Source organism: Ischnura elegans, chromosome 11 (genome assembly GCF_921293095.1).
Source record: "Ischnura elegans chromosome 11, ioIscEleg1.1, whole genome shotgun sequence".
Classification (NCBI taxonomy): Eukaryota; Metazoa; Arthropoda; class Insecta; order Odonata; family Coenagrionidae; genus Ischnura; species Ischnura elegans.
The window spans coordinates 31,583,781-31,608,950 of record NC_060256.1 but is presented as its reverse complement, the minus strand read 5'-3'; the positions used below and the strand labels follow the sequence as shown (position 1 = coordinate 31,608,950).

The 25,170-nt window shown below is 37.4% G+C and overlaps 1 protein-coding gene and 1 long non-coding RNA gene across 2 annotated transcripts; one reads left to right on the top strand and one right to left on the bottom strand.

The window, feature by feature from the left end:
* The first annotated feature begins 1,456 nt into the window (after positions 1 to 1,456).
* LOC124168401 lies at positions 1,457 to 3,192 on the top strand. The gene is made up of 3 exons (XR_006866927.1): positions 1,457 to 1,802; positions 2,536 to 2,768; positions 3,175 to 3,192. It is a non-coding gene; the product is annotated as an uncharacterized LOC124168401 (long non-coding RNA).
* Positions 3,193 to 9,527: 6,335 nt separating this feature from the next.
* LOC124167574 (cyclin-C) lies at positions 9,528 to 25,161 on the bottom strand. The gene is made up of 6 exons (XM_046545546.1): positions 24,934 to 25,161; positions 24,743 to 24,849; positions 24,392 to 24,598; positions 21,589 to 22,119; positions 17,339 to 17,540; positions 9,528 to 9,928 (listed from the first exon to the last, which is right to left on the bottom strand). The coding sequence occupies exons 1-6, from the start codon at positions 24,963 to 24,965 to the stop codon at positions 9,904 to 9,906; spliced, it is 1,104 nt and encodes a 367-aa protein (XP_046401502.1). The 5' UTR covers positions 24,966 to 25,161; the 3' UTR covers positions 9,528 to 9,903.
* Positions 25,162 to 25,170: the final 9 nt, after the last annotated feature.

Sequence of the window (25,170 nt, the reverse complement as noted above, 5' to 3'; positions counted from 1 at the left end):
TTAGAAAATAAGTTAAGTATTTATCAAGAAATTTGCATATAATTATGCGGTATTTTTGTTTATAAATGAATGGAAAAAATGTTTAAAGTGCTTTTATTTACTAAAAGTTACCCAAATACATTAAAATACCCTCAAATTTGAATGTATAATAGGGAAAATCGAAAATGTAAAAGTGCGGCAAATAAGCCGCAAGCGTGCACTGGTGCTATACTTGCAGGTGCGTGCACCTAAGGGTTAAAGTCGTCAAAATCGGCCATTAAAATAAGAAAGAAAAATGAGGGAGGTTTCCACGTCATAACTTCCGTTCAAATACAAACGGCGCACACGGTTTGAAAGAGGGAAACTTGCTGAAGGCCATACACACGATCAGAAGACTCGGAAGTGGATATCAGTCACATACGGAGGCGGAGAAAGGGACCCGACCGACAGAGGACGTCAGTTGTCGTGCGGCATACCTCAGCTTGGACTGGACCATGTCCATTGACGTACTCCGCACTGAATGTGTTAAATCTCTTCACGTGACAAATTGTACAAATCATGAGAAATCATGATTCTCTCATAAACAGTTGAAAATGATAGTTAAAATTTCTTTTTAGCTTTGGCACATCAGAAAGTTTAGCAGGTACTGAATGTAATGATAACAGTTTTTATTTTGCTGCTGTATATTTTTAATGAATATTACAAAATTCTAAAATTACCATGCCCAAATAAATATTTTATGTGGTTATTTAAACTCAGTTTTTGATTGATACACAGTATCTAATCTGACACAGGTACCATAAAAAATTCTCATTATGCTCTAATATCACCGTTAAAAATCTGTTATGTATATGTAGTCCATGTAAAAATTGATGGTCCACTAATATGCTATAAATCTCCCAGATAGCATGCAAGCTTGCAGCAAACTTGTCATAGGCTTGTCCTTGGCTTGTCACGACAAGCCTTGTCGTGGCAAGTTTGCAGCAAACTTGCTGTGACAAACCTATTCTGGCATGAAAGCTATGTACAAGCTTGAATAAAGCTTACAAGTTATGTGAACACATACAAGCCGTAGACTTGTACATCACACCTGCAGAATACATGCCATATTGCACCCATAGCAGATTTTTCATATCATTCCTGCAGCAAACTTGCCATATCACACTTGCAGCAAACTTGCCATATCAAACCTGCAGCAAACTTACCATATCACACTTGCAGCAAACTTGCCATATCACACCTGCAGCAAACTTGCCATATCAAACCTGCTACTACCCACACATAGCATGTTAGCTTACGTGAAGCTTGACTTTTCCTTGTCATCTCAAGGTTGAATTTTTCATGCCTCTTTCCAGCCTATTTGGCTTGGTTGTAAGATTTTAATAATATATACTTAATGAGATTTATAGTAATATAAAAATATAATGTTATTTGATATAATTATCTTCATACTCATAAAAAAAACTCAAGTAAAAAACTTTTCCCATTATATTACGAACTTATTTTAATATTTTGGATTAAAAATCGTATTTTGAACTCGCGCCAAAACGCCCGGCGGCAGTCTTATGTACCACGTGACCTAACGGTTGCCGTGATTTTTGATTGTGAATTTAGCCGTGAAGTAAATTCTTGTTTTACAAGCAAATTTACGTTGAAGTGTGCTATGGAAGAAGAAAATAATCCGTGTTTCGTAGTGAATACTGGCAAAAGGGGATTGGAAGATTGCTGAATGCTCGGAAACAGTGGCTTTTAACGGCACGAAGAGATTTAAGAAGTTGCCTCTGTCAGCATCTACTCATCTCTGCTGTGTTAACCATGTAAATGTGAGTAAATGGAACATTTTTTTCTATTCGATACTATGTATCATTAATGAACCGCCAATTGCTATCCAATAATTATTTAAGATTATTCATTATTTTATTCTCAGTGTAATTACAATTTAGCATGATCTTTGCTTTCGCTGGCATTGTGAAAAGACTCGATTCAGACGGTTTAAGTTGAAATATCAGGGTTCTCGCGGTAGAATCCACTTTGTTAGCAGTTCTTTATGACGTTATAGTATTAGTCTCAACCTCAGTAAACTCGTTTATAAAGGATTTTTCTTGAAAATGAATAACTATTGGGAATATGTCGAAGAATAATAGCAGTTAATTGGCTGTTCTAAACATAGCCATCAGTTGTACTCTCTCTTATCATTATAATTTAGGCATTGATTTATGCTTTAGTTCAATTTTTTTACAAATGCCCATGCATATATCGTACATTTCTGCCAGTACATTCTTAACAGGCATGTTGCACTCAAGGGCATAAGTAACACATTTCTAAGCTGTTTCTGTGCAATAAGATTGCAATTCTTAAAATTTTTGAGATGTAAAGTAATCAATTACTCGTGTTTGTTGACAGAAAAAATAGTGGTGTATTAAAATCTATGGTTAGCACCTGTTTGATAAGCATTTAGGCAGGATTTATGATGATTAAGTACCAAGTGTGCTAAGGTAGTATAATATAAGCAAATCAATTGGTATTATTGTATTTATAACAATTTCATATTTATAGGCTGCAGTAAATTAAAACTAAAGAATGGCCAGCTCCTCATGTGGATGGAAGAAATGGCACCTGGGTTTTCTCACTTGGAGAGGAAAGTAGATGCTTTATTGGCTTATGACCCAAAGCAAAAGGATTGTGCTGTGAAGGAGATGTATTTCAGCTGATTGCCATTGACAGCAGATGAGGATTTCATCAAACTCTGCCGTAGGATAAGTGAAGAAACCTCATTTGAGCCAAAGTTGGTAAGTGAATAATGGTAATTTGTGTGCTACCTTCCTGATCCAAAAAATGTATGATTGTTTGATGAAAGAACAATTAAGTTTTTGTAAGAAAGTTTCAAAATTGATGTAAATCTGGAGCTCGCCAGACACTCGGTGTTTGGAATTCAATGTGCTATAAAAATACTCAAGTACAACATAATTTTGAAGTGCGTATGGATTATTGTCCAATGAAATATTAAACAATTATGGTATGATTGGATTTTTGTTATTTCATATGCACTTACGTGCATACATACTACATATGCATACTAACCATGACAATTGTGTTAATTTTTTTGGTGAATTTTTCTTCTGGCTATAAACATGATTTTTGTTATTCTTGTATAAGCTGTTAACTCTTAATTGATCTGATCTTTTTTATCTCTAGATGCAATGTTTGGTAGCAGTTGGTAGAAGAAATGAATGAACACTTCTACAAAATATGTTGCGTCGTCTTAGAATGACTATGTAGCAGAGCTGTATTCTCTTACGGGCAAACTTCAGAAGAATTCGGTTAAGAAATCATTTTATAGCACTTCAGTGTGTCCTGTTATTTTTCGTGAGTGCATCCAATAAGATATTCTAAGATTATTATAATAATGGATTGTTGAAATGAATTTTTAACATACTGCATTAGGTATGTTTTTTATAATTTCATAGGTGTATGCAGAAGGGTCTACCCTGATGCATCAGATGTGGTGCTGAAAGGGTGTCTGAGTAATTGGCTCAACCAGGCTAAAGTCAGGAAAATAAGAAGGTAAGTAGTCGCTTCTCATTTCCCTGCCACATTAATTCGATTTGATGGAAGTTGAATCATTTACCGCCATTATGAGAATGTGGGGGTACAATATGGACATATTATTTATTGAATCTGATTGCTTATTCTTTTTGGAATATTAGTTAATAATTTCTCAATTTACCTCCCTGATTTAAGCAAATGATACATGATATATCATTTCACATGGAGTAATTACTATTTTCTCTTCAGGGATTGGCAGGATAAACAGACCGAGGATCAGGCTGATGAAGACAATAATTTTGCTTAATAAGTTCATCAGTAACGATCTATAAGTATGTAACCATGTAAGTTCCATGCACAGCCTTGTACTCCCATAACTTAACAAGAATTCAAAAGAATGAAGTTTTAATTTTAAATCCTCAAAGCCAATCAGCATACTTGTGAATGTTTTGATAAAATTCGAGCAATATGTTTTTACATTTTGAAGATTTCTGTAATTTAGTTATTACCATGTGTGGCCGAGGGGGTCATAAATTTTTTTAAGTTTTTCTATCTTAGATCCCTGTCGATTTCTGAAACAACAATGCCTGTTCGCTGTCCGTTTGAAGTCTGTTGATAGCCTGTTCGAGATTAGTGAACAGGGTATAAACAGCCAACGAACAATCTCGGGTCACTCACAAGTAGGAACAACTTACGAACAGCCTACCAACAGTTTGTACTCTGTTTGCAGCTTGTTCCTTAACAGGCAGGAAACAAGCATTTCGGGAACAATAGTGAACAAGCTTTTAACAGGCAGGGGCCGGTTGGTAGTATGTTTCACCGAACAGGGAATGAACAGACAACAGTGAACAAACACACTAAACACCCTATCGATTTACGTAAAAATAATGCCTGTTCGCTGTCGTTTGGAACCTTTTGGAGATTTTGAGAACACATTATGAACAACGTACGAACAATTGTTTCAAGTTTCGGAATTTGGACAACAATTTGGATTAATCCAAATTTAATTGAGTACAAGGAAGTTTGATTGAATCCAAAGAAACTATCATATCTACTTAAACAGTAATTATATACGGTTGAATTCATTATCACGATTACCATCAACCACGGATGACGGTTATTGAAGTGAGCACGCAAATTATATTAGCTATCCGCTCGGCTTACGCACGTTAAATACTTTACTTCGCCAATTACAGGCAGGGGCCGTATGTTTCAGCCAAAGAGTATGTACTCTGTGGTTTCAGCGGACTGGGAACGAACAGACAACAGTGAACGGACAGTCAACAGGCAAGGGCCGGTTCATTGTCCGTTTCACGGTACAGGGTACGAACAGAAAACAGTGAACAGCTAGTGAACAGGTTCTCAACAAGGACGGAAAGATAGCGTGGTGCTGCTACCTACCTATAGAAGATAGCAAACGCAAACAATGACGCCAATAACCGATACCGTTATCCTGACAGTTTACGAGCACATGGTCGACTGTGTTGTGGTGAAGTTGTTGGTTGCGGAGAAAACAGTTATTTATTTGAGTATTATTTAACCTGTGCTAAATGCCCACAGTGACGAATTAAGTAATTCGGGCATCCATTCAGTGATAGTGAAAGTCGTGAAGTGATATTTGTTCTTGAGTGTGTTTATTTAATAATTTATTGTGTCTCTTAAGTTTTTGAGCAAGTACTGAGATTTGTATTGTATTTGTATTATGCGTATGTGCGTTACGTCGCCAATAAGAACCGACAAACATTGTCAGAAGACTGTCTTTCTTGTAGGTTTGTTTGTGAGAAGTGAAATCATCGTGTTCAAAAATATTCTTTAAAGGCGTGTTTCTCTTTTAAAATCACACGTATTATGTTGACATAGTGCAGAATCCGAGTTGTATTAATTTAAGGAAGTACATATTTCTTTGATGAAGGCATGTGAAATATTTTGTTGGTGTAGTGGTTGTTCTGTTAATGATGACAAAGCTTGCTTTTCTACAACTATTCAAGATGTTTATAACTATAATGGAATATGTGGAAAAGCAAAATAAAAGTTTTTCTTACAATCATTCAAATGAATTTCAACTTTTAATTCTATTTTAACATAAATTATCTCTTGTCTATTATGCCCAACTTAGCAACAGCGAACAGTTAAGGAACAAAGTATGCGCATAGGGAGAGAACAGACAAATAACAGTCTTCTCACAGACAAGGAACAGACAAGGCGTTCCAATTTACATTCTACGAACAGTCGCCTGCCTGTTCTCTCTTGGTCAAGGTACAGGGAACTAACAGCCGAAGAAAACAGGCAATGAACTGACAGCGCACAGTCCCCTGCCTGTTCATTGTCTGTGGTCCAACAGGTAAGGAACAGAGAATGCCGCTTTCTTAACAGGGAGGGAACAGACAAGTAACCCTTTTCTCACAGACAAGGAACAGACAAGGCGTTCCAATTTACATTCTACGAACAGTCGCCTGCCTGTTCTCTCTTGGTCAGGGAACAGGGAGCGAACAGCCAACTGACAGACAATGAACAGACTTTATTGTTACAGAAATCGACAGGGATGTTTCCTATTCAGTTTGTAAGTAATTCACTCACTTCATTAATAATGATTAACTATAGATGACTAGACATCTATCTTTGGTATGTCCACCGCTGCCTCAACATGTACATAATTAATGAGAAAAATAAACTCTTCAGCATTTATTTGTTGCCCATTTTATTAAATAAATTTAGCAGCCAAATTTTTTGCATGTAAAATGACTAACAATTGATAGAGTAGAAAATTTTCAATTTTGTTGTTGTAAATTGATCATTATTTAGGAGAGCATTTTATTTAGCAGAAATTTTAAGGCAGTTTTTCCTCAGCAAGTGTCACTACAGAAATGGTAGGTGTGGAACTAGTTTTCCTAGTATGTCGCAGGTGTGACACTACACGTTTTCAGCAGGTGTGATGTGACAAGTTTGCTGCAGGTTTGATGCGACAAGTTTGCTGCAAGTTTGAAAAAGCGTAACTAGGAGGTTTGATTCAAGCTTGCCGCAAGCTTGCAGGCTTGTCATGACAAGCTTGCTGCAGGTTTGATGCAACAAGTTTGCTGCAGGTTTGATGCGACAAGTTTGCCGCAGGTTTGTTGCGACAAGTTTGCTGCAAGTTTGAAAAAGCGTAACTAGGAGGTTTGATTCAAGCTTGCCGCAAGCTTGCAGGCTTGTCATGACAAGCTTGCTGCAAACTTGCAACTTTGTCATGACAAGGTTGCAGCAAGCTTGCAGCAAGTTTAGCATGCTATCTGGGCTGGTTTCTACATACAATATATATGTTTTACCATGGTCAATGATGATTCATAACTTTCACATCTAGTTCAAGAAACCATGTTCTTTCTCAAACTTCTGAGTTTAAATTTATACTTTACTACATATTCAAAATAAATTTGACAAGGAATATGGTTCAATTTTGCAGACCTTTGATCGGCCCCAACAAAATTCATGGTACAAAAATTTGAAATATTTTAAGTTAACAGAATAAAAGTTAGAGGCCCTGGTATGCTTAACACAAATTGAAACAAAATGTTGAGGAAACTAAGTTAATTAGGTAAAACATCACAACCCAACTCTTTTTTAAGTTTTCAATGGTTGGCTGAAATTTGAAAGCATTTTAAAATTGAATGCTTATAAATTACAAGGGATATTGTGCATAAGTGTCAAACAGATTACCATAATATTTAAAAATATTTCTTCAGCTTTTCATTGGGTACTTTTTTCTGATGCTGCCATTGATTCCAAAAGTTGATGTGGTATATTTTTAAGGCGTTACAGGTGTCTGATATAACTCTGAATCAAACCAACAAAAGATTCCAAACAATTGAGATTAGTTACCACCGATGGGCTGTTGTTTCCCTCAAGGCATTGAATTATTTTCCATTTAATGATCAAATGAAAAGATGAAAGCATTAGAAAACATCACCCAGTGAAGAGAAGCCCAAGCAATATTTTAAATATCATCTAACAGGACAGTCTATTGATGCTATAAAATTTTGTAATATCTGACAAACTTCTAGCAACGATTAACCTAAAGTACCCAACACAATTGAACTCTCTCTAATTTCATACAAATGCTTCAAGTTCACCCTTTTTCCCAACCATTCTGAATAACTAATTTATAGGTATTTAGCAGTAGCTATACGGAAACGATTACGAAAAACTATAAGGCTTATCCATCATGTTTTCAGCAATATTTTAAAATACGAAGTGAATTTGCAATGGGAATAAGAGCATGTGATTTCTTTGATAAGCTGCCTTGCAAGAGATTCATCAACACAAATAGAAATAAAATAATACAAGTAAATGATTATTTGGTGAAAATTTAATAAATACCAAAAATGTTTTAGATATCAGTGCAAATACTTCAATGCTCAAGTAGGGATGTGCAGTAAATTTTTCCAGAAATACCATAATATGCTGGTTTGATAGGTATTATTTTGAAAGTACAGGTCCCCAATCACATTAATAATGTTTCAAGTTCATTTGTCAGGGATATGCTTTAAGAGCTAGTATTTGCAAAACATTCAAAGCAGAAAAGTGCAATGATTTTTACAGTGAACTTTTGAATAATGATGAAATAGTTTTACTCTCCCTTCGCCATCCTTGGCTTTGAATTCTGTACTAATTGTAAGTGAAGTTCTGAGACTCAACCTGTAGTCCAAAGTCTCCTCTTCATGTGACTTTATTTCTCTCTTTTACCGTATTCGCAGTTTTACCAAGTTTCAGTTTTTGCCCCCTTTCCCTATTACTCCAAAACTTGAGGCGACATCCTTCTGAAGATTATATATGATACAAAAAAAGACTCAAATTTCAGGTTAAAATGTGATTGCTTAGTGGATCAGCTGTTGTTTAACTCAGTGGTTCTCAATAGGGTAGTTTCCTTCATCAAAGATAACAAAAAGCATTGATTGCGATTCGTTACCCATCATTAGTGTATTCATAACATACAAATTATGTATTTGGTTTTAGAAATCCTAGTTTAGATGAATGTTAATGGTCAATTTGAACCTCATTTGAAAAAGGCAATATTGGCGCCCATGCGATGCCACTCCACGTGATGTCACTGGGACCTAGACGCTATAAGAGTATATAGGAGTTTTACATCGTCTGAGATTACCAATGCATGTATGAGGCACAGAGCTCAGGGTAACATCTCTTCATAATCATGCATTAAAATTGCCTGTGGTCGGAAAGTTTCCTTCGTTTGATAGGGTATTATAATCCTTATTTAAGCCAAATACTACCTGCTAGCACGGTACTCTATGCTACCGCCATGCTCCGCAGCAAGCAGTCTGCATCATAGTGGCGTTCATATCCTTGCACCCAGGTGGCCTCACGCAGCAGCGGCAAGACATCACATGGGATTTTCCCAGCTTTTGTACTTAGCCGTCATGGTTTTGCGTGCTTGAAAATTTTCACTTTTTATTTTATTGCAAAAAATAGATATCGTCATTTAATGATCTATAAGCGTGAAATATGTAGTTCAGGAGTACCTAATGATCTTTCGATTTGGGCAATTGGAAAAAAATAGGAAACCACCCTATTCCTGCTATGCTGTCAGCTTTTTTCGTGTGTCCTAATTTGTTGAACAGCAGATTAACTAAGGGTAAGCGTAAATTCTCCATAAAACTGATGCCAACCTTATAGCAATCTAAATAAAACCTTATCATTTATTAGTTACCAAGAAATACTATGGAATTATGGTGGTGCTATGTTGAACACCGGCTTTTTGTCGAAAAGCCATCTGGTGGCATACCTTATCCATAATTTAGATTATTCAATGAAGAAATGAAGCTGAGAATATTGATCCCATAGTAAGTCTTTTGCAAAAGTTGGGAGGGAAAACCTTGTCTTATGTTCGTGCAAATACAGCATTTGGAGAACCAAAATCAGATTCATAAAAGATAATAGAAAGAAGGTATAAGTAGATTACAAATCCCCCCCTTAAAAAAGGGGAAATATCTTGTAGGTCATAATTAGAACTGATATAATGGTTTATTTTTTCAATGCATCAGTTGAAAAAAAATTATCAAATTTGGATGTATCAGAGTAATTTTGTATACCACACATCCCTAGGATGAAGTATAATGCTATGGCACTTTCTGCTGAAGATTGTATCTCTGTCCAAGAAACTTTTGAGTGCCATTTTGTCAAAAGATGTTTTTAATGTTACAATCATATGAACTGTTTCACCTCTATGATGGCATAATTCCAATCTCTCCTATGAAAGTATAGAAAACACACCACAGTCATGATCCTTGAAATGGATTCCAACTCAGAAGCTTGATGAAGGAAAACCTTTCACTGGATGAAGACATGAAGGTGCCTCCTTGCCAAGCCACACTACACAAATATTGGTACTCACACAGTCATTACTGGGGGCGACCTACAGACAGAGAAGGAACACATCAATACCATTCACGTCACAACTTATTATAAACTTACCTTTTGGCATCAGCATTACGAAAAAACAAAGCTATTGCCAGAAAATAATTTTGGATAGAAGAAGGGAATACATATTTGAGTCGAAGTGGAGAATTTCAGTTAACATCACTTTGACGAAAATTCATATATTTCAACACTTCTTTTTTTAAATTTCGATTCAGAGAGTAAAGAGGCTTTTTGAATCTCAATGATAACCTCTACACACCCTTGTACCTAGATAGATGGCCTTTTGAGGCTTCAGTCTCCCCTGAAAATTTTTTTCCTCTCTGGGAAACCATGACACATGACACCTCTGTTACAGAGAGCACTAGCCCTATGGGCTCACTGAAGAAAACAAAATATTTAAAAAATCATGAATTTGCAAAATATTTTTTAACAAATGAAGTTTTTTCAATTATGAAAAGTGTTAAAATTAGTTTAAAACCCATTACTTACTACCTTGTTTTTAAAAAATTTCCCCCTTTATTTTGGACCCTCCCTGAACAAAATTCCTGGCTACGCCATTGGGGAGGGCCTGAGGGGCAACCTTTCAGCATTAGTGGGGTGTGAATAAAATTACCATTTTATCTTGTGTAAATTGGATACCAACAGATGGGGGGCTTCCCAAAGGTACCCTACGACCCTCCTACCTGGCCCTACCCTATAGCTTCCCCTAGATCCTCTCTGAGTCCGCCACCGTCTGCCATTAACCAACAATGAATTTAACTTTCATTGCAATTCAAACGAAATACCGTATTTATTCGTTAAAGCCGCGCCCTAGAGTATCCCACACACCCCCATTTTTGGGCTGGCTTGTGAGGACTTCTTAGCGCTTTTTAGGTGCGGTCTTATAGATGAATTCGTGATTCGTTGGTGAATCGAAGAATTTAATTTACGATACCATGATTATTAAAATTAAATAATGTCAGAGATGTAATTCTGACATTATTTACCAATGGTCAACTCAGGAGAAATAAACGATAGGAATTTGAGGGAAAATGTTGCGTGGCTTACATGAAAGTAAGGAGGATTCAGGTAAGCCACGCAACTCCTTTTTTTCACCGGCATTTCTGGAAAAAAGTGTGGGGCTTCTACGAATAAATATGGTATGTATCGCTAAGGTATTTAAATTGAGGCTTTCTAATGTATGAAAGAAAACAAATACTAGTATAGGTAAACTGCATGCTTCCCAGAGGAAATTTCTGGCTACCCGTCTGCCTCTGTAGAGAACGAATTGCAGCACAATAGGGTTTAGTAGAGGTTTCTGAGAGATTTGCTGGACATTTTGTTTTACGTACCCTAAAATTTTAATGGTGAGGATTTATTATGTTATGATGAGGTTTTCTGCGGGATTTGTAAAGGCTTCGCAACAGTTGATACAGAGAGGATTTTTATGAGGGTCAATGAATTTACTGAATGAATTTCTTTCGTTAGTACACATGGTTTTCAACGTAAGCATTGCAATAGTGTTTTTCAATGTTGTACAAAATCATTATAGCCACCTTCATTAAGTTTTCAACAAGGTTTTGATGAAAAATACAATCGTCTTGAAAACCTAACAAAAGTCTCTCATTGGATCATGAGTTTCACCAGGGCACTCCAACTTCACCAATCGGAATGTATGGCCTATTACTTAGATAGATATTTCATGCGTTTTAGGGAGGGTTAAAATATTCTTAGTTGCTGGCATTTTATTAGACAACATACATCACGTCCTCTGGGCAACAACCATTGAGAGAAGTAATTGTCCATTCAAAACAATCTCTATGGCACTTGACAGCAGCAGAAACTAGTTCAACCGGTTGCCGGCATAATGCCCACATGTTAAATTGTATCCCCAAGTATCCAATATAGGTATTTACTTTTATCGGGATGAAGTTATTTCATTTCAAGTTACAATCCTGCATCCCAACACTAAATAGGAGAAGATTAATTTTATTTCTAGAATTTGTTCTCTGTTTTCCTCAAAATATAAGTAACATTTGATTTTGATAGCACTCATGGACTAATAGATTTTCCAATAAAATTTAGGTATTAATTCTTGGGTCAATATCCTGCAATGCAAGTTGAATTTTTTATAGATTAAATTATATTTATTATGTTAATATTTCTTTATAAACCCGGCATATATGCTTTACCATCCCGTCACATACCTGTCTACTTGATTCTTGAGTCTGTATCTTATTTTCCTGCAAAGCATTTATTGCCAACAATTCAACTCATTTACCTATATTTTCCTTCTACATAGTCTGCTCCACCAGTTCATCTTCAATGCAAATTTTTATTCATCCAACAAACATCAATCACGTAAGTAAATGCCTCGAAATGGAGTGAAGGAGAAATATTCCACTATACATGATGCAAATGCTTTAGTATATGTACATTCAGTGGCTAACTGATTTTTTGCAAACGCAATGGAAAGACTTGACCAATCACTATTCACAGGCTAGTAAATAAACTCTATATTGACTCTTTATTCAATAGAGATCATTGTAAATTCAAATAAATTAAATCAAATTGTAAATAGTCGCTAAGAAACATCATTCATTGAATTTCAAGGATAAGGTCTGTACCCTGTAGCTAAAGGTAATGGGTTCCTCATTTTTTATTAGTAAGATCTTGCTTCGTAACAACATATTTGGAACTTTAAACGACCAAAATCTACATGAAATGAAAATGTGTGATAAATTGGAATGCAAATGAATGTTACTTAGTTATTACTGCATGTTTGATGCAAAAATTCCCATGCATAAATAAGTCATTCGTTACAAATCATTTCATTCTGATAGTAGGAAGTAAATAAAATGCAGAAAACACCAGTAAACTATTTCTTAAAGTAAACCATTTCTTAGTCTTTGAAATAACATTAGTCCCTTGATAATTAGAGAACATTTAAAATGCTCTCTACTTGGAATGCGTTTCGGTCAGAAAATTTCAAAAGTCCAAAATTCTATTCACTCGATCATTTAGGATAAAATACATACACGGTGCCCAAAAATCCAAGAATGAACAATCAGGGCTCAATCTTCTCCTTTCACTGAGTTCCACCAAACTTCGAGGAATTTGCCCTTGAAATGGGCGACGAGGAAAAGGTGATCCAAATTCACTCTACAGTCAACTGGCCAAATGATTATGCTTGGTAGAAGTTAAATTTCAAGGAATAAATAAATGCTCAAGAATTCAATAGTCATGCGACATCCTCTACACCTAATATGTAGAAGATATTGTGAAATTTTTGAGACTTGAAATATGTCCAGATTGTGTACGCAACACCCTCTTGTCCGTCAGCAGGATTTGATCTGTGGAACCCATGGTCCATTACATGATACTTAATCCACCACAACAATGGAACCTTAGTGGTCTACAGCAGTTTTAATGTCAAAAATGTCAGATTTTCACAATTTTCCTACGAAAGGAAACACCATTCTAAGTTAGGTGTAGGCAAAACATGCTTTGGAAAAATTCTAGTTGTGTCTTCTAAGTGTAGTCGACACGTATGAATACATTTGCCCAGTACAAGGGGCATGTATTTTGAAAATTTGCAGTTGTTTGATAAAATTATGAGAACAAAATATTAGAGGATAGATGTCAGCAAATACATACTTCCTGAGATGGTCGCACTCAGTCACCAATGAGCTTTCTGATAATTTTTTTCAGCCACTGTACATTGCAAGCTAGTCTACGGTAATTTCTTGATTAACATTTGTTGAATCTGTCTTCATAATTCTTCTTAACCCTTAGACTGTGGGAACGTTTTTAAACATTTGATCATTGCTTGACTACCTATGGCCAAAATTTTTATTGCCTCATGGGTAGAGCCCAAGTGTATTTTCCCTCACTGTAGGGATTGTTAATGCTGTTTAACTCTCCCTAACTCAGTGGCACAGCTAAGAAATAAGGCTATGGGGGGTTTTAGGCGCAACTAATACTTCCGGGTTTGGGGTATTGCATACCTGCCAGGGTAAGCAGGAGTTGCTAGGGGCCTTCCTCCAGAAAAATTTAAAGATTAATGGTTCAAAATGGCAAATTTTATGGCTTTCTGAGGGATATTTGATTAATCCTAACGCTATTCTATAAGTAATACTGATCCAATTAAGTAAAATGTACTTTTGATGAATGATTACATGTACTTTTAATGAAAAATTATGTAAAAAGTAAACTTAATAATTTCACTGAGCTCTGGGGGAGAGGGGGGTTGTATTATCTCCCAAATTCCCCCCCTTGCCATCCGCTGCACTACTGCCAAGAGAGAGAGAGGAGGAGCAAACTTAAGGCCGTATCACACTAGCGACTGCGACCGCCGCTGCGACCGCGATTTCGGCTGCGACTGCACCCCATCACACATTGCGGCCGATGCCACGATCGCGCATGCGCACGTATGAACGTTTCTGCTTGTGGCTTGTTTGTTTACGAAAGCCCAAAGAATAGATAGAGAGCAGCAATTGTTGAAAATGTTCCTAATAAAATATGCTAAAACGTACTTCATTTTCATTCACCTGTGTACTCGGGTGCAATATCCAATATACTGGGCTTCCATCTTCACTTTAAAAATCCGAAATTATAACAGCGTTATCTCACAACCTTCTTGAACTTCCCTCGCTACGGTAACCAAAACAAACAAACACGTCTGCCGTAAGCGTGCAAGATTGAAATGGAGCTCTCTGATTGGCTGCGACTGCAACTCAGAAGAATAGCCAGTCGGCTATTCTTCTGAGTCGCAGTCGCAGCGTCGACTGCCTCGCTCTGATTGGTCGACGGGCCAGTCGCAGCCGCAGTTGCGGTCGCAGCAGCGGTCGCAGTCGCTAGTGTGATACGGCCATTAGACCCATTTCACATGGATGCGGACAGTCCGTGCTACGCACAAGGGGCACGGAGAGCGGTCACCGCTTTTTACATAGGCGCGGACAAAAACTGTCCACATCCGGCACAAGGGCAGCTATGCATAGCTTGCCAGTGTGGAAGAACATCATACTGCCAAGAGTAATTCAAGCAATTGCCGTATACAGGTTAGAAAAACGGAAGAAACCTATTGTGGAGCAAAGGTAATTAAAAGTTGCTTTCGTGACCACATTTACTGAGCAATGTGCTGATGAATGTAAGTTTTTCAATTATTTTCACATGCGCATTCCTAAAACAGAAGACCATTGAAGACAATCTAGTCCACTATACTCGGCGAAAAGGCACACTCACACTGTTTTCACCAAGCTCACCCTATTTCAACTGAAAAATCTGGTTGATCCGCATCAGCTGTCCTCATTCATGTGCATGCACAAACCTGTCTCTGTGGGCCCCCAAAAACCTCCCCCCCCTCGCTGCACCACTGCCCTGACCATCCCTCACGGGTGCCTCCCGGCATTTTCTATCGAACTGCCCATTTTGTATTGTTTCCTTCCCGCTCCACACCCTTAATATGCCAACGACAAGTGCCCAAATGTAGGCCAATCCATTGGTAAGAAAGATGGATTACCCCGGATTATAAGGGTTCACTCCTTGCGAGACACTCGGCCAGGCTATGGGGAAAAATATTTCTTGGTTCTCTCTCACACGCTGGTAGCTAAAATCATGTACAGTACACTCCCGGCTGTCCAGGCTAATGAAGAGGAGGGACGGCATGAATAATCAGAAAACAAGGAGAACCCAAACTTTCACTTAAAATTGCCTTGCTATGTTCATAATTCACCTAAAACAAACTATATATTATTATTTATGCAGTTATTCTATTATTTTAGAGTGCTTCCTAGGATCAATGAGAGCTTTCTTCACCAGTTGGCGATCTTTTTAGTGGCGATAACATGATTGTACTCGTATTATTGATGCTCCATGTAATGCCTGGTTTCGTAAACCACACACCCACGGCTGCATGATAACGGATACTGAAAAGTGGTATGCATGAATGCTCCGAAATCACTGCTCGACGTCAGAAAATACACTGTCAGGCACCACGCCACGTAGTTGCATCTCGCACAAGTTGCCCAGGTTGCAACTGCTGTGGGACGCATATCCGTGATCACGGAGCGAGGTCGTGCAGTGCGAGGCTTGGAAAACAGAAACACGGTGCTCCCGTGAATGCAGCTCACGCGATCGCTTCCGTTTTACGAAGGGGATACCAATGGAAATAATAACCCCAGTGTATCCTAGCATTAATGCAGTAATTCCGATGATTTTGCGTCCGATTTTATTTTTTTAATAAAGATCGCAGAAAAAATTGAGCGAGAGTAAAATCATGCACGGATAATCCGCAACCTGAATAAACCGCAGCCGGATAATCGGGAGCTTGCTGTATGTATTCCTGAAGCTAAAGGGTTGAGTTCTTTTTAAAGACTTAGAGGACATTCTTTTCATCAAGTCACCCAGGCCACTCTGTTATAGCTTTTGGAATAGGGCTGGATAAAGTTGAAAAGGATATGACATGCTGGTGAAGGGAAACTGCAAGGAACTAATAAATGCTGAAAATTATAGCAAAAATTGGGGTTTACTCTGACTTCACTGCAATGCTACCCTTGAGAACAACACGTGAGAGGGTTACCCACCTCTGAGAAGTGCAGAACAGTTAAGGAGACGTGGTGTGTAAGGTGCATTAGCTCAAACAATTAAAAACTGGCAATAACACAGAGATGAACTAAATGAGAGGATCAAGACATTAAGTATAACAGACTTGATTAGAAAATTAAGGAGCCAAGTAAGAGGCAAAAGTTCTTGCAAAAAGAAAATCCTCGCTTAAAAATCTTGAAAAAATGGCCGTCTAGGAAGATATGTTTTTGTCAGAAAATTTCTTTCCCTCCCATCAACCAGTCTTGCAATGAGTAGCAATTTTGGATCTAAGTCAACAACCCAATTGTAAAATATGCCCAGTGGTAGGTTGTCAGTTTTCAAACTACTATTTGAAAATCTTAAATTACTGCTAAATGCAATGCATCTTTGGCCTGCATTTGATTAATCTTTGCCAGATAAAATCAAAATCATCTGAAGCTGATATGCATCGAAAGTCTTTTCCAATTAAATAATTGCCCAAGGTTTAACATATGTATGCTCTACCCTTTTCTCCTATTCATATGTATCCTCAAAGACTTATGTTCTGCTATGATACCAGGGTTAACTTCATTGTAAATTTAAATTCATTATTTCAAAACACCTGGGCAGATTTTCTACTACTTAGAATGAAAAACAGAAAACAATAATAGGCTCTATATTTAAACACACAGAACATTGTACATTTTTGAAAGACATTTAGGTAAAGTACATTTAAAAAAATTAGAATCTATTGATCACATGAGTAAAATTCACAATTAATTCCATGGGCAGTAGCACATATAGTATATAGAACATATCTAATCATGAGGTAAATTCTTCAACAATCAACTCGGCAACTTACCGACTTGTTGGTTGAGGCTTAGGTTTTGGCATCTTGGCCAGAAGAGCTTGAATGTCCTTTTTCTCATCATATGACTTCCACAACTCAAAGAGTGACACCAAACATCGACATATCTCTTGAATTTTATCCATGTCAACATTTAGCTCAGCAAACCAGGTTTTCAAGTCTCTTTGCATTATGACACAGGCTATTTGTAGACATCCTGAAATTAAAAAAAAGCATTATGTATTATGCTCATTATAATTAAATAATTTTCAGGATTTGCACCAGGGGCAATTGGGGGCCCTTGGTTTGGGCTTTCCTTCCAAGGGGATTCAGCAGTCCTTCCCTGGAAAATTTTAGCAAATTGCATTCCACAGAAATGGATTTTAACGCTATTCTAGCCCTTAAAAACCTGACAAAAGTTAAGAAAAAATACATTGAAACGTGAGAATTTCACAGCTTATAAACTATAATTATATATTATAGTTCTACAGTAAAACCTCTATGTAGTGAACCTCTTTACATCATAAACCTCCATACATCATACCATCCCTACGGTCCCGTCAGATTTACATGTAAATTTATAGGCAAACCTCTTTATATCGTAAAACCTCCACTTATCATACCAAGGAGATACCCCTGAGACGGCCTAACTACCTCTTCAAATCAAACCGAGACAACTAGACACCATTAATGCAGCCGCGATTATGTACATGGAATGGCATTTTCAGTGATAAATGTTTCACCCTTATCATTTTTTTCTTATATACCTTTAATATGCTGTAATTTTCACGTTAATCATTAGTTGTGGCAATTTTATCCATATGAGAACATACCTAACAGTAAATAAGAACAAAGGTATACAACTATCCTAATCATTTTAAATGACTGTTGAATTAAGAGAGATCTCATAATTTTCTCTCAAATCGTAGTAAAAATCATGTGATAGCACACGCTTTCTGTAATTATTATGTATATAGGTAATAAATACCCCTATGAAAAAAATGTATAAAACTGTTTCAAATTTTTATACATTGTCATGGCAATGTATAAGAATGTTTAAAAATTTGAAAGTTTTATACAATTTTTTCATAGGGGTATACGTTCACTAATCCATGCATGTTTGTTTAAACACATACATATAATGGTTTTATAGACAGTAGTGCCTTTCATTTCTGAATGATATGAAAAAATGGTGCCTATCACTAAAACCTCTCTATAGTGAACCTCCATACATCAAAATGCCCAAATTTTGGTCCCCACCGTTACGATATAAAGAGGTTTTACTGTATTATCTACTTAGTGAATTTATTCCTTTAAATTACAGTAATCTAAAAATAAACTCATATTACCTTTTCAAAGAACCCTTTCAAAATAAGTGTCAGTATATCTTTTATCTTCTGACACCTTTATCAGTGGTGTAGCCAAGAATTTCGTTGGGGGGGAGGGGGGGTCCGAAATCAGGGGGGAACATTTTTGAGAAAAAGGGTACTAAGTAGAGGGTTTTAAACTAATTTTAATGCTTTTCATGATCGAAAAAAACTTCATTTGTCGAAAAAATATTTTTTAAATGTATGTTTTTTTCAATATTTTATTACCATTTATGGGAAAAAATAATTGTGCTTTTATATTTTGGGGGGGGGGGGGGTGAGGAGGGGGTCTGGACCCCCCCTAGGCTAAGCAACTGACATTTAATTTATTTATTTTTAAAAATAGTCGTTTTACTCATGGTATGTTGTAAGCAAAGCAACTAATGAATACGTAGACTTATATAGTAATTGCAGAAAAAACTATGGTTCAAGTAATTCAGGTCTTTTTTTGTTGCACCTTTCATACACGCTTCATAATTGATGTGAGCATTCTCAGGGCCCCCTAAGTTCAGGGCGCTCAGCGATCGCCGACCAGGCCAGACTGCCCCTGATCCAGAGAAACTGCTTTAAGACAGTCCAGCTTTTTACTGAGTTCTATCTGTATGTTGGACACCATGTGCTCAATAGGGTAGTTTCCTTCATCAAAGAAAACGAAATGCATTGATTGAGATTCCTTACCCACCATTAGTGTATTCATAATAAACAAATTATTTAGTTTTACAAATCCCAGTTTAGACGAATGGCAATGGTCAATTTTAACCTATTTGAAAAAGGTCGGATTGGCGCCCATGCGATTCCACTCCACGTGACATCACAGGGACCTAATTTCTATACGAGTAGATAGGAGTTTTACATTGTCTGAGATTACCAATGCATGCATGAGGAACAGAGCTCAGGGAAACATCTCTTAATAATCACCCATTAAAATTACCTAAGTTTGGAAAATTTCCTTCGTTTGATAGGGCAATAATAATCCTTATTTAAGCCAAGCGCTACCTACTATGTAGCAGCCTGCGTCGTATCAGCGCTCAAAGCCTTGCCCCTAGGTCACCTCACATGGCGACAGCTGGAACCAGAAATATGTCACACAGACTTTTCCCAGCATTCCTATGTAGCTGTCGCGTTTCCACGCGCTTGAAATTTTTCACTTTTCCTTTAGCCGCGAAAAATAGATATCGTCATTCAAAAATCTAAGAGCATGAAATGCGTACTCCAGGAATAGTAATCTTTCGATTTAGACAAAAAAGTAATAAGAAACCACCCTATTGTTCAGTCATAATTGCTTAATAATAAAAGTACAATGTCTTGGCAAGTGTTGCCTCACTAAGCTGAATGAAAATGGGCACAATGAGGACCACAGTTGGGTACAACTGAAAGCACCCATCAATGCCCCAGTCATGTGGCCATGGAAAGTGTCCACAAAGCAATGTCCAAACTGCAAGGCAAAAATTTAAATTGACTAATTGTAGCTCCTGAGGCTGAATGTAAAATATTAGGAGCTGAAAATCAGGAATACATATGTATTAAGAAAAACTGTGTCTTTCACTGAAAGACTACACAGAAGACTTCACCTGAAGCAAGAGAATTTTTAGCACCAATTATAGGTGTGTGTTTATGTTTCTACAATATAAAGGAGAAATATTGATTAATAGGAAATTAAAGATAAAAAATGAACCAGATAAAGCAAATAAATTGCTCTTAAAATAAATGAGGTCAATGAAATTATCATTAATGAGAGATAAAATGCCTATTCAATACTGCTGCTGTATGCACTTCACGTTAATTACAATGTAACAGCAATGATATTGAAATGGCAGAAGCAAACAAAATTGCTAATTGGAACCATTACATACATGTATCAATTATATCTTGATAAAATCTTCCTTTTTCCTCTAATAATCAATGAAAACTAAACCTTGATATGATCACCACCTGTAAAATAATCCAGCTTGTTAGGTTAAGTCCCTTTAATCCCTTGTCCCACCACACCAAACCAGCATCTAGGATCTAGAAGTAGTAAAAATGTAAAGTAGAAGTAGTAGAAACAGTCTCTGGAATATTTTCCCAGACCATTATCCAATTTCCATGACTCCCAGTCCTTATTTTCATTTTCCTGACAGGTATGAACTCATTTAATTCAAATGATTTAATAAACAGTAAGACCTCAATTTACAACCTTTCAGAGATACATACCATGCCCATTCGAAAAATTCAAGCATGCCCAAAATTTCAAATTCTGCCTTTTGGAGATGGCTCATGCGACTGTCAGTGTGGTGTGGTGGATCTTGTCCTTCAGGCTTTTCCTGGGTAAAAAATTTGCTGCCGTGACGAATAAATTTCAAATGTAATTATGTATATAATTAAAACAATCAATTCAACAACTGTGTAGTCAGGAAATGTTCACCGGTTTTTGCTTCCTATGGGCAGGAAAATTTTTTCAGCACCAGCCACGTTGCATGTACAGGAAACAGTGAAAATAATGAGTTGACTCAAGGTTGTTATGCAGCAGGATAACTACACTTTTCGATGCCTAGCCTAGGGTTTTCAACTTACGAACAAGGTCTTGGAACCAGTGGCGCCGACTCCATGGTGCTTGAGGGGGCCTGAGCCCCCCCAAAAATTCATTATTGGTGTGAGGAAAAAATGTGCCAAGACTGTCGATTTTCCCCAGAGTTTCCAGATATGTATCAAGATCCGAGTTCTCAGGGTTGTAATTTTTATCATGTGACTCTTCTAAAGCGCTTAAAAACTTAAACTCACTACTTATATAATTCCCCGGGGCAAGATCCCCGGTTTGGGCCCCCCCAATATTTTGTGTGAGTCGGCATCCATGCTTGGAATGCATCTTGCTCGCACATATATCGAGGACTTAGTGTAATGGTCTGATTATAATCTTACCGAGTGCTATCTGGTACGGTGGGTAGAGCAAGCTGAGGTCTGTCCGAAGGGAGTCATTGGCCACCCTCCAAGCCAAGGCCAACAGCTGTTCTTCCCCATGAGCATTACCCATCGAGGAACCCCCTCCCCCATGCCCCTGATGACCCCCAGCACCTCCAGACACCGATCCTGAGTTTGGTGCGGAGGGGTGCGAGGCGTGGGCAGAGGGGTGCGAGGGAGGCGTGGCACCTGCACCACTTGCATGCACATGGTGGTGGTGGTGCGGTGAGGGGTGGCCACTGTTACCTCCCCCACCTCCTGCACCCGCACCTCCAGTGGCAGCGGCACCCGTCCCTCCCGCACCGGCTGCAGTTGTGCTTGAGGCAGAGTGGACGTAGACAACATCGTGAAGCAGCTGCAGGAGGGGTCGGTACGGCTGGTACACAATGAGGCAGCAGTCGAGGTTCTCCAAGAGGTAGAATTCACACTCCAGGACATGATTGGTGCGGTAGGGAAATTCCTGGGTGTAAGCGTAACTGAGCTTGTTTTTCACTAAAATAGAAAGGGGCACGTCAAACTGATGAGACATGGATATTTTTCCTAAACTCATGGTACGCTAGGCTTACATTACTTGAACAATTGAGAATGGATATCTTTAAGAGTGACACGGATAACATAACATTAGAGCCCCACTATATCCCAGGCTCGACAGAAGCAATAAGTTATGACGGATGTTTTGCCGAAGGGATAGACATGGGAATTCGTTTTTCTCCTAATCATAAAGGACTTTAATAAATGCTAGCCATAATTTCCTTAGCGGAATTCATTTCTATGAGTAAATGGCTGGTGTCCTAACACCCCCTCCCACACGCCTTTTAGGCAGCTAGGGGTATATTATGTAGATTTATTTATTTATCAAATTGTCCACATACAGCATATTTACATAACAAACATAAAAAGCACAAATACAATCAAGCATAATAAATTTAAATAAATAACAAAACACTGAAGTATACTAATTGACCTTAAGAGTGTCTATTAAGGTAGGAAAGTGCACGGTTTGTAAAGGAGTGGCTTGGAAAGGAGAATGAGTCAATGTGATCTGGAAGGGAATTTATGAGGGAAGAGAGGCAGGAGAGGATGGAACGTTTGGTTAGTGGTAATCTGGGAATGGGCACATGGAGGAGCGAATGCGTTTGAGTGGGTCTGCATGGAACTTTAAAATTTAGATTGGAGACGAGATCGGGACAGTCTATGGAAGAGTTTAGAATGCTATGTATTAGTTTTAAATCAGATTTTAGGATTAAATTTGGAATATTATTAGATGGTACAAGATGCAAGGCCCTAATGGTCCATCCAAGCGGGGAAAGGATTTCTATAAAGCCACAGTAGGTTAACGGCCTCAAATCTACCTAAAGCCATGTATAGCAGTAAATGTGTTATATTTTAGTCCAGCCGGGAGGATGGCAGTGAAATCAACATTAATTCGTACAGGAAAATATACACCTGGACTGAGAATTAAACCATAGACTAGGTATGCTTTTTAGGGCTATGATAGAATCATCGTACATGAGGACACAGGATAAAGCTACCATTCAGGTGGCACCTACACAAATGACCTGAGCAATATAAGTTGGACTAAAATTATGTAAACACTTTTGTGGTTTAAGAAGGGTTACCGACATAAGGCCCAGCGCAGAATCCCCGGCTATAAAATCCCCTGACGACAAAATGCCCAGTGACAAAATCCAATACAATTAGGAAAACAATCCATAAATAATTGAAGTTGATATTTCATAAAAAAATTCCGTGGGTTTTGTCACCGCAGGGATTTTGTCGCCGGGAATTTTGGGAATGGACCCTCTGACTGTGACCCGTTTAAGAATGGCAGTAAGGAAAACAGAAGCTGCTCTAATTTCATCTAGACAAAAATACAATGTCCTAGGATTTTTTTCAACACTCATTACATTTTTCTCTATTCTACGGAATGTGTATTGACTTGCAAATATAAGTAATGGCTTTATTAACATTTAAAAATTTTGTTAAAACCTTGGCTACATATAATACGCTTTGAAAATCTCATTCAGGAAATCAGCCGTTGATTGTTGTTGGTTTGGATATATTTGAGAAACTATTATTTGATTCTGAGCAGTAGGATAAACACCCATAACTACATCAACAAGGAATGAATCAGTTGAAGCCCCAATTCTTTTCCATCTAAATTTTATAATTGCTAAGCCATTTCAAATCAAAATAGACATTTCATATTAATTACTACCAGATAAGAAAAATAGCTACGACGATTTTCAGCATTACAAACGTGACCGGTAAAATAGCTTTATACTTTAGAATGTAACTCTAAGTTTTTGGCAAAGTAATAGTTCACAAAATATTTTCAATTAGTGGGGCAAAATTAAACCTACAATGACGATTCAATGCAACTATCTCCCAAATACTCTAGTCGTGCAGCTAAAAATCTCTTATCTCAACAAAAAATAATACTTAAGATCATTTTTGAGATATTTATACACCAATTGCACATCTCTATCTAAACAATAATCCGTAAAATACATTAAAGAAACAATCTTAATATTCTCGGTAGCATATCACCGAACATGACGCTGCCATCACAATAATAAAGTCAAAATACAATCACACGCACACACAAATAGAACCGATTATCACAGCATACTTTGAAATTTATAATTACTACTTGATGCATATAATTTAGGAGTAATGTAGACAATACCAGGACCTTCACAAATACATAATAAACATTACTTAAAGATCAATGACTCGAGCACGGATGCATAAAATGACTTACCTACAGTTTGGCAAGTGGTAATTAGTCGACTATTGGAAATCACACCAAATTCCTCCACTTTGGAGGCAAGGAAGACACAAGTTGGAGCTAAGAGGAGAGGGTCAATGCACCCTAATGAATTTCGAGCATAGAAACGTTTCAAATATACGGTAGCTGTGGCGATTACTTGCTGTCGCAATTTCAACTGCTCTCCTAGAACCTGAATGACTAAAAGAATAAGAAAATAATGAGACAACGGTTAGCAAGGGTGGAGCAAAAACCCATCCTTCATCTTCCCATAAAAAATTGATAGTATGAATTTAAAATTCAGCCATTCATTCTCTATTGAGATATGCGATAAAAATAGCTTACAGTTCGCAAAAAATATGAATATTTTCTGGTACTCCTCTTCAGTCAAAATTCCCAAATCATGCTGCCGTTCTCTGATAAGATCTTGCTTGTCCAACAGCCACTGCTGACTAAAGAAAGAATTATAACACATTTAAAAACCATTTCTTATGTGAAAACGAATATTGATGAGCTACTGAGGGCAAAACACGCACAAGTGAGAACTCTGCCAAAAATTTCCAGCCATTGAGGTACTTGTGTTTCATCAAAAACTACCACTACCACTCGCAATTACAATTCAACGCCTGATATACAAATTTTAAGAATGTTGAATTATTTATCTCGATGAGGAACACAGTCTACGACGTCAATATTGATTGAAGTCCGACAAAACAAATGTTCAAATAAATTTGTAAATGTAGTAAACAAACACGATTGCACCGCTCCAAATA

Excerpts from the sequence above, each read along its gene's own strand:
- LOC124167574 (XM_046545546.1), bottom strand. The coding sequence starts at position 24,965 with ATGGCTGGAAATTTTTGGCAGAGTTCTCACTT. Across the intron at positions 17,541-21,588 it reads ACCGTACCAGATAGCACTCG|GATGTCTACAAATAGCCTGT; the intron begins GTAAGATTATAA and ends TTTTAATTTCAG. Across the intron at positions 9,929-17,338 it reads AAGCCTCAACCAACAAGTCG|GTCGCCCCCAGTAATGACTG; the intron begins GTAAGTTGCCGA and ends CTCTGTCTGTAG.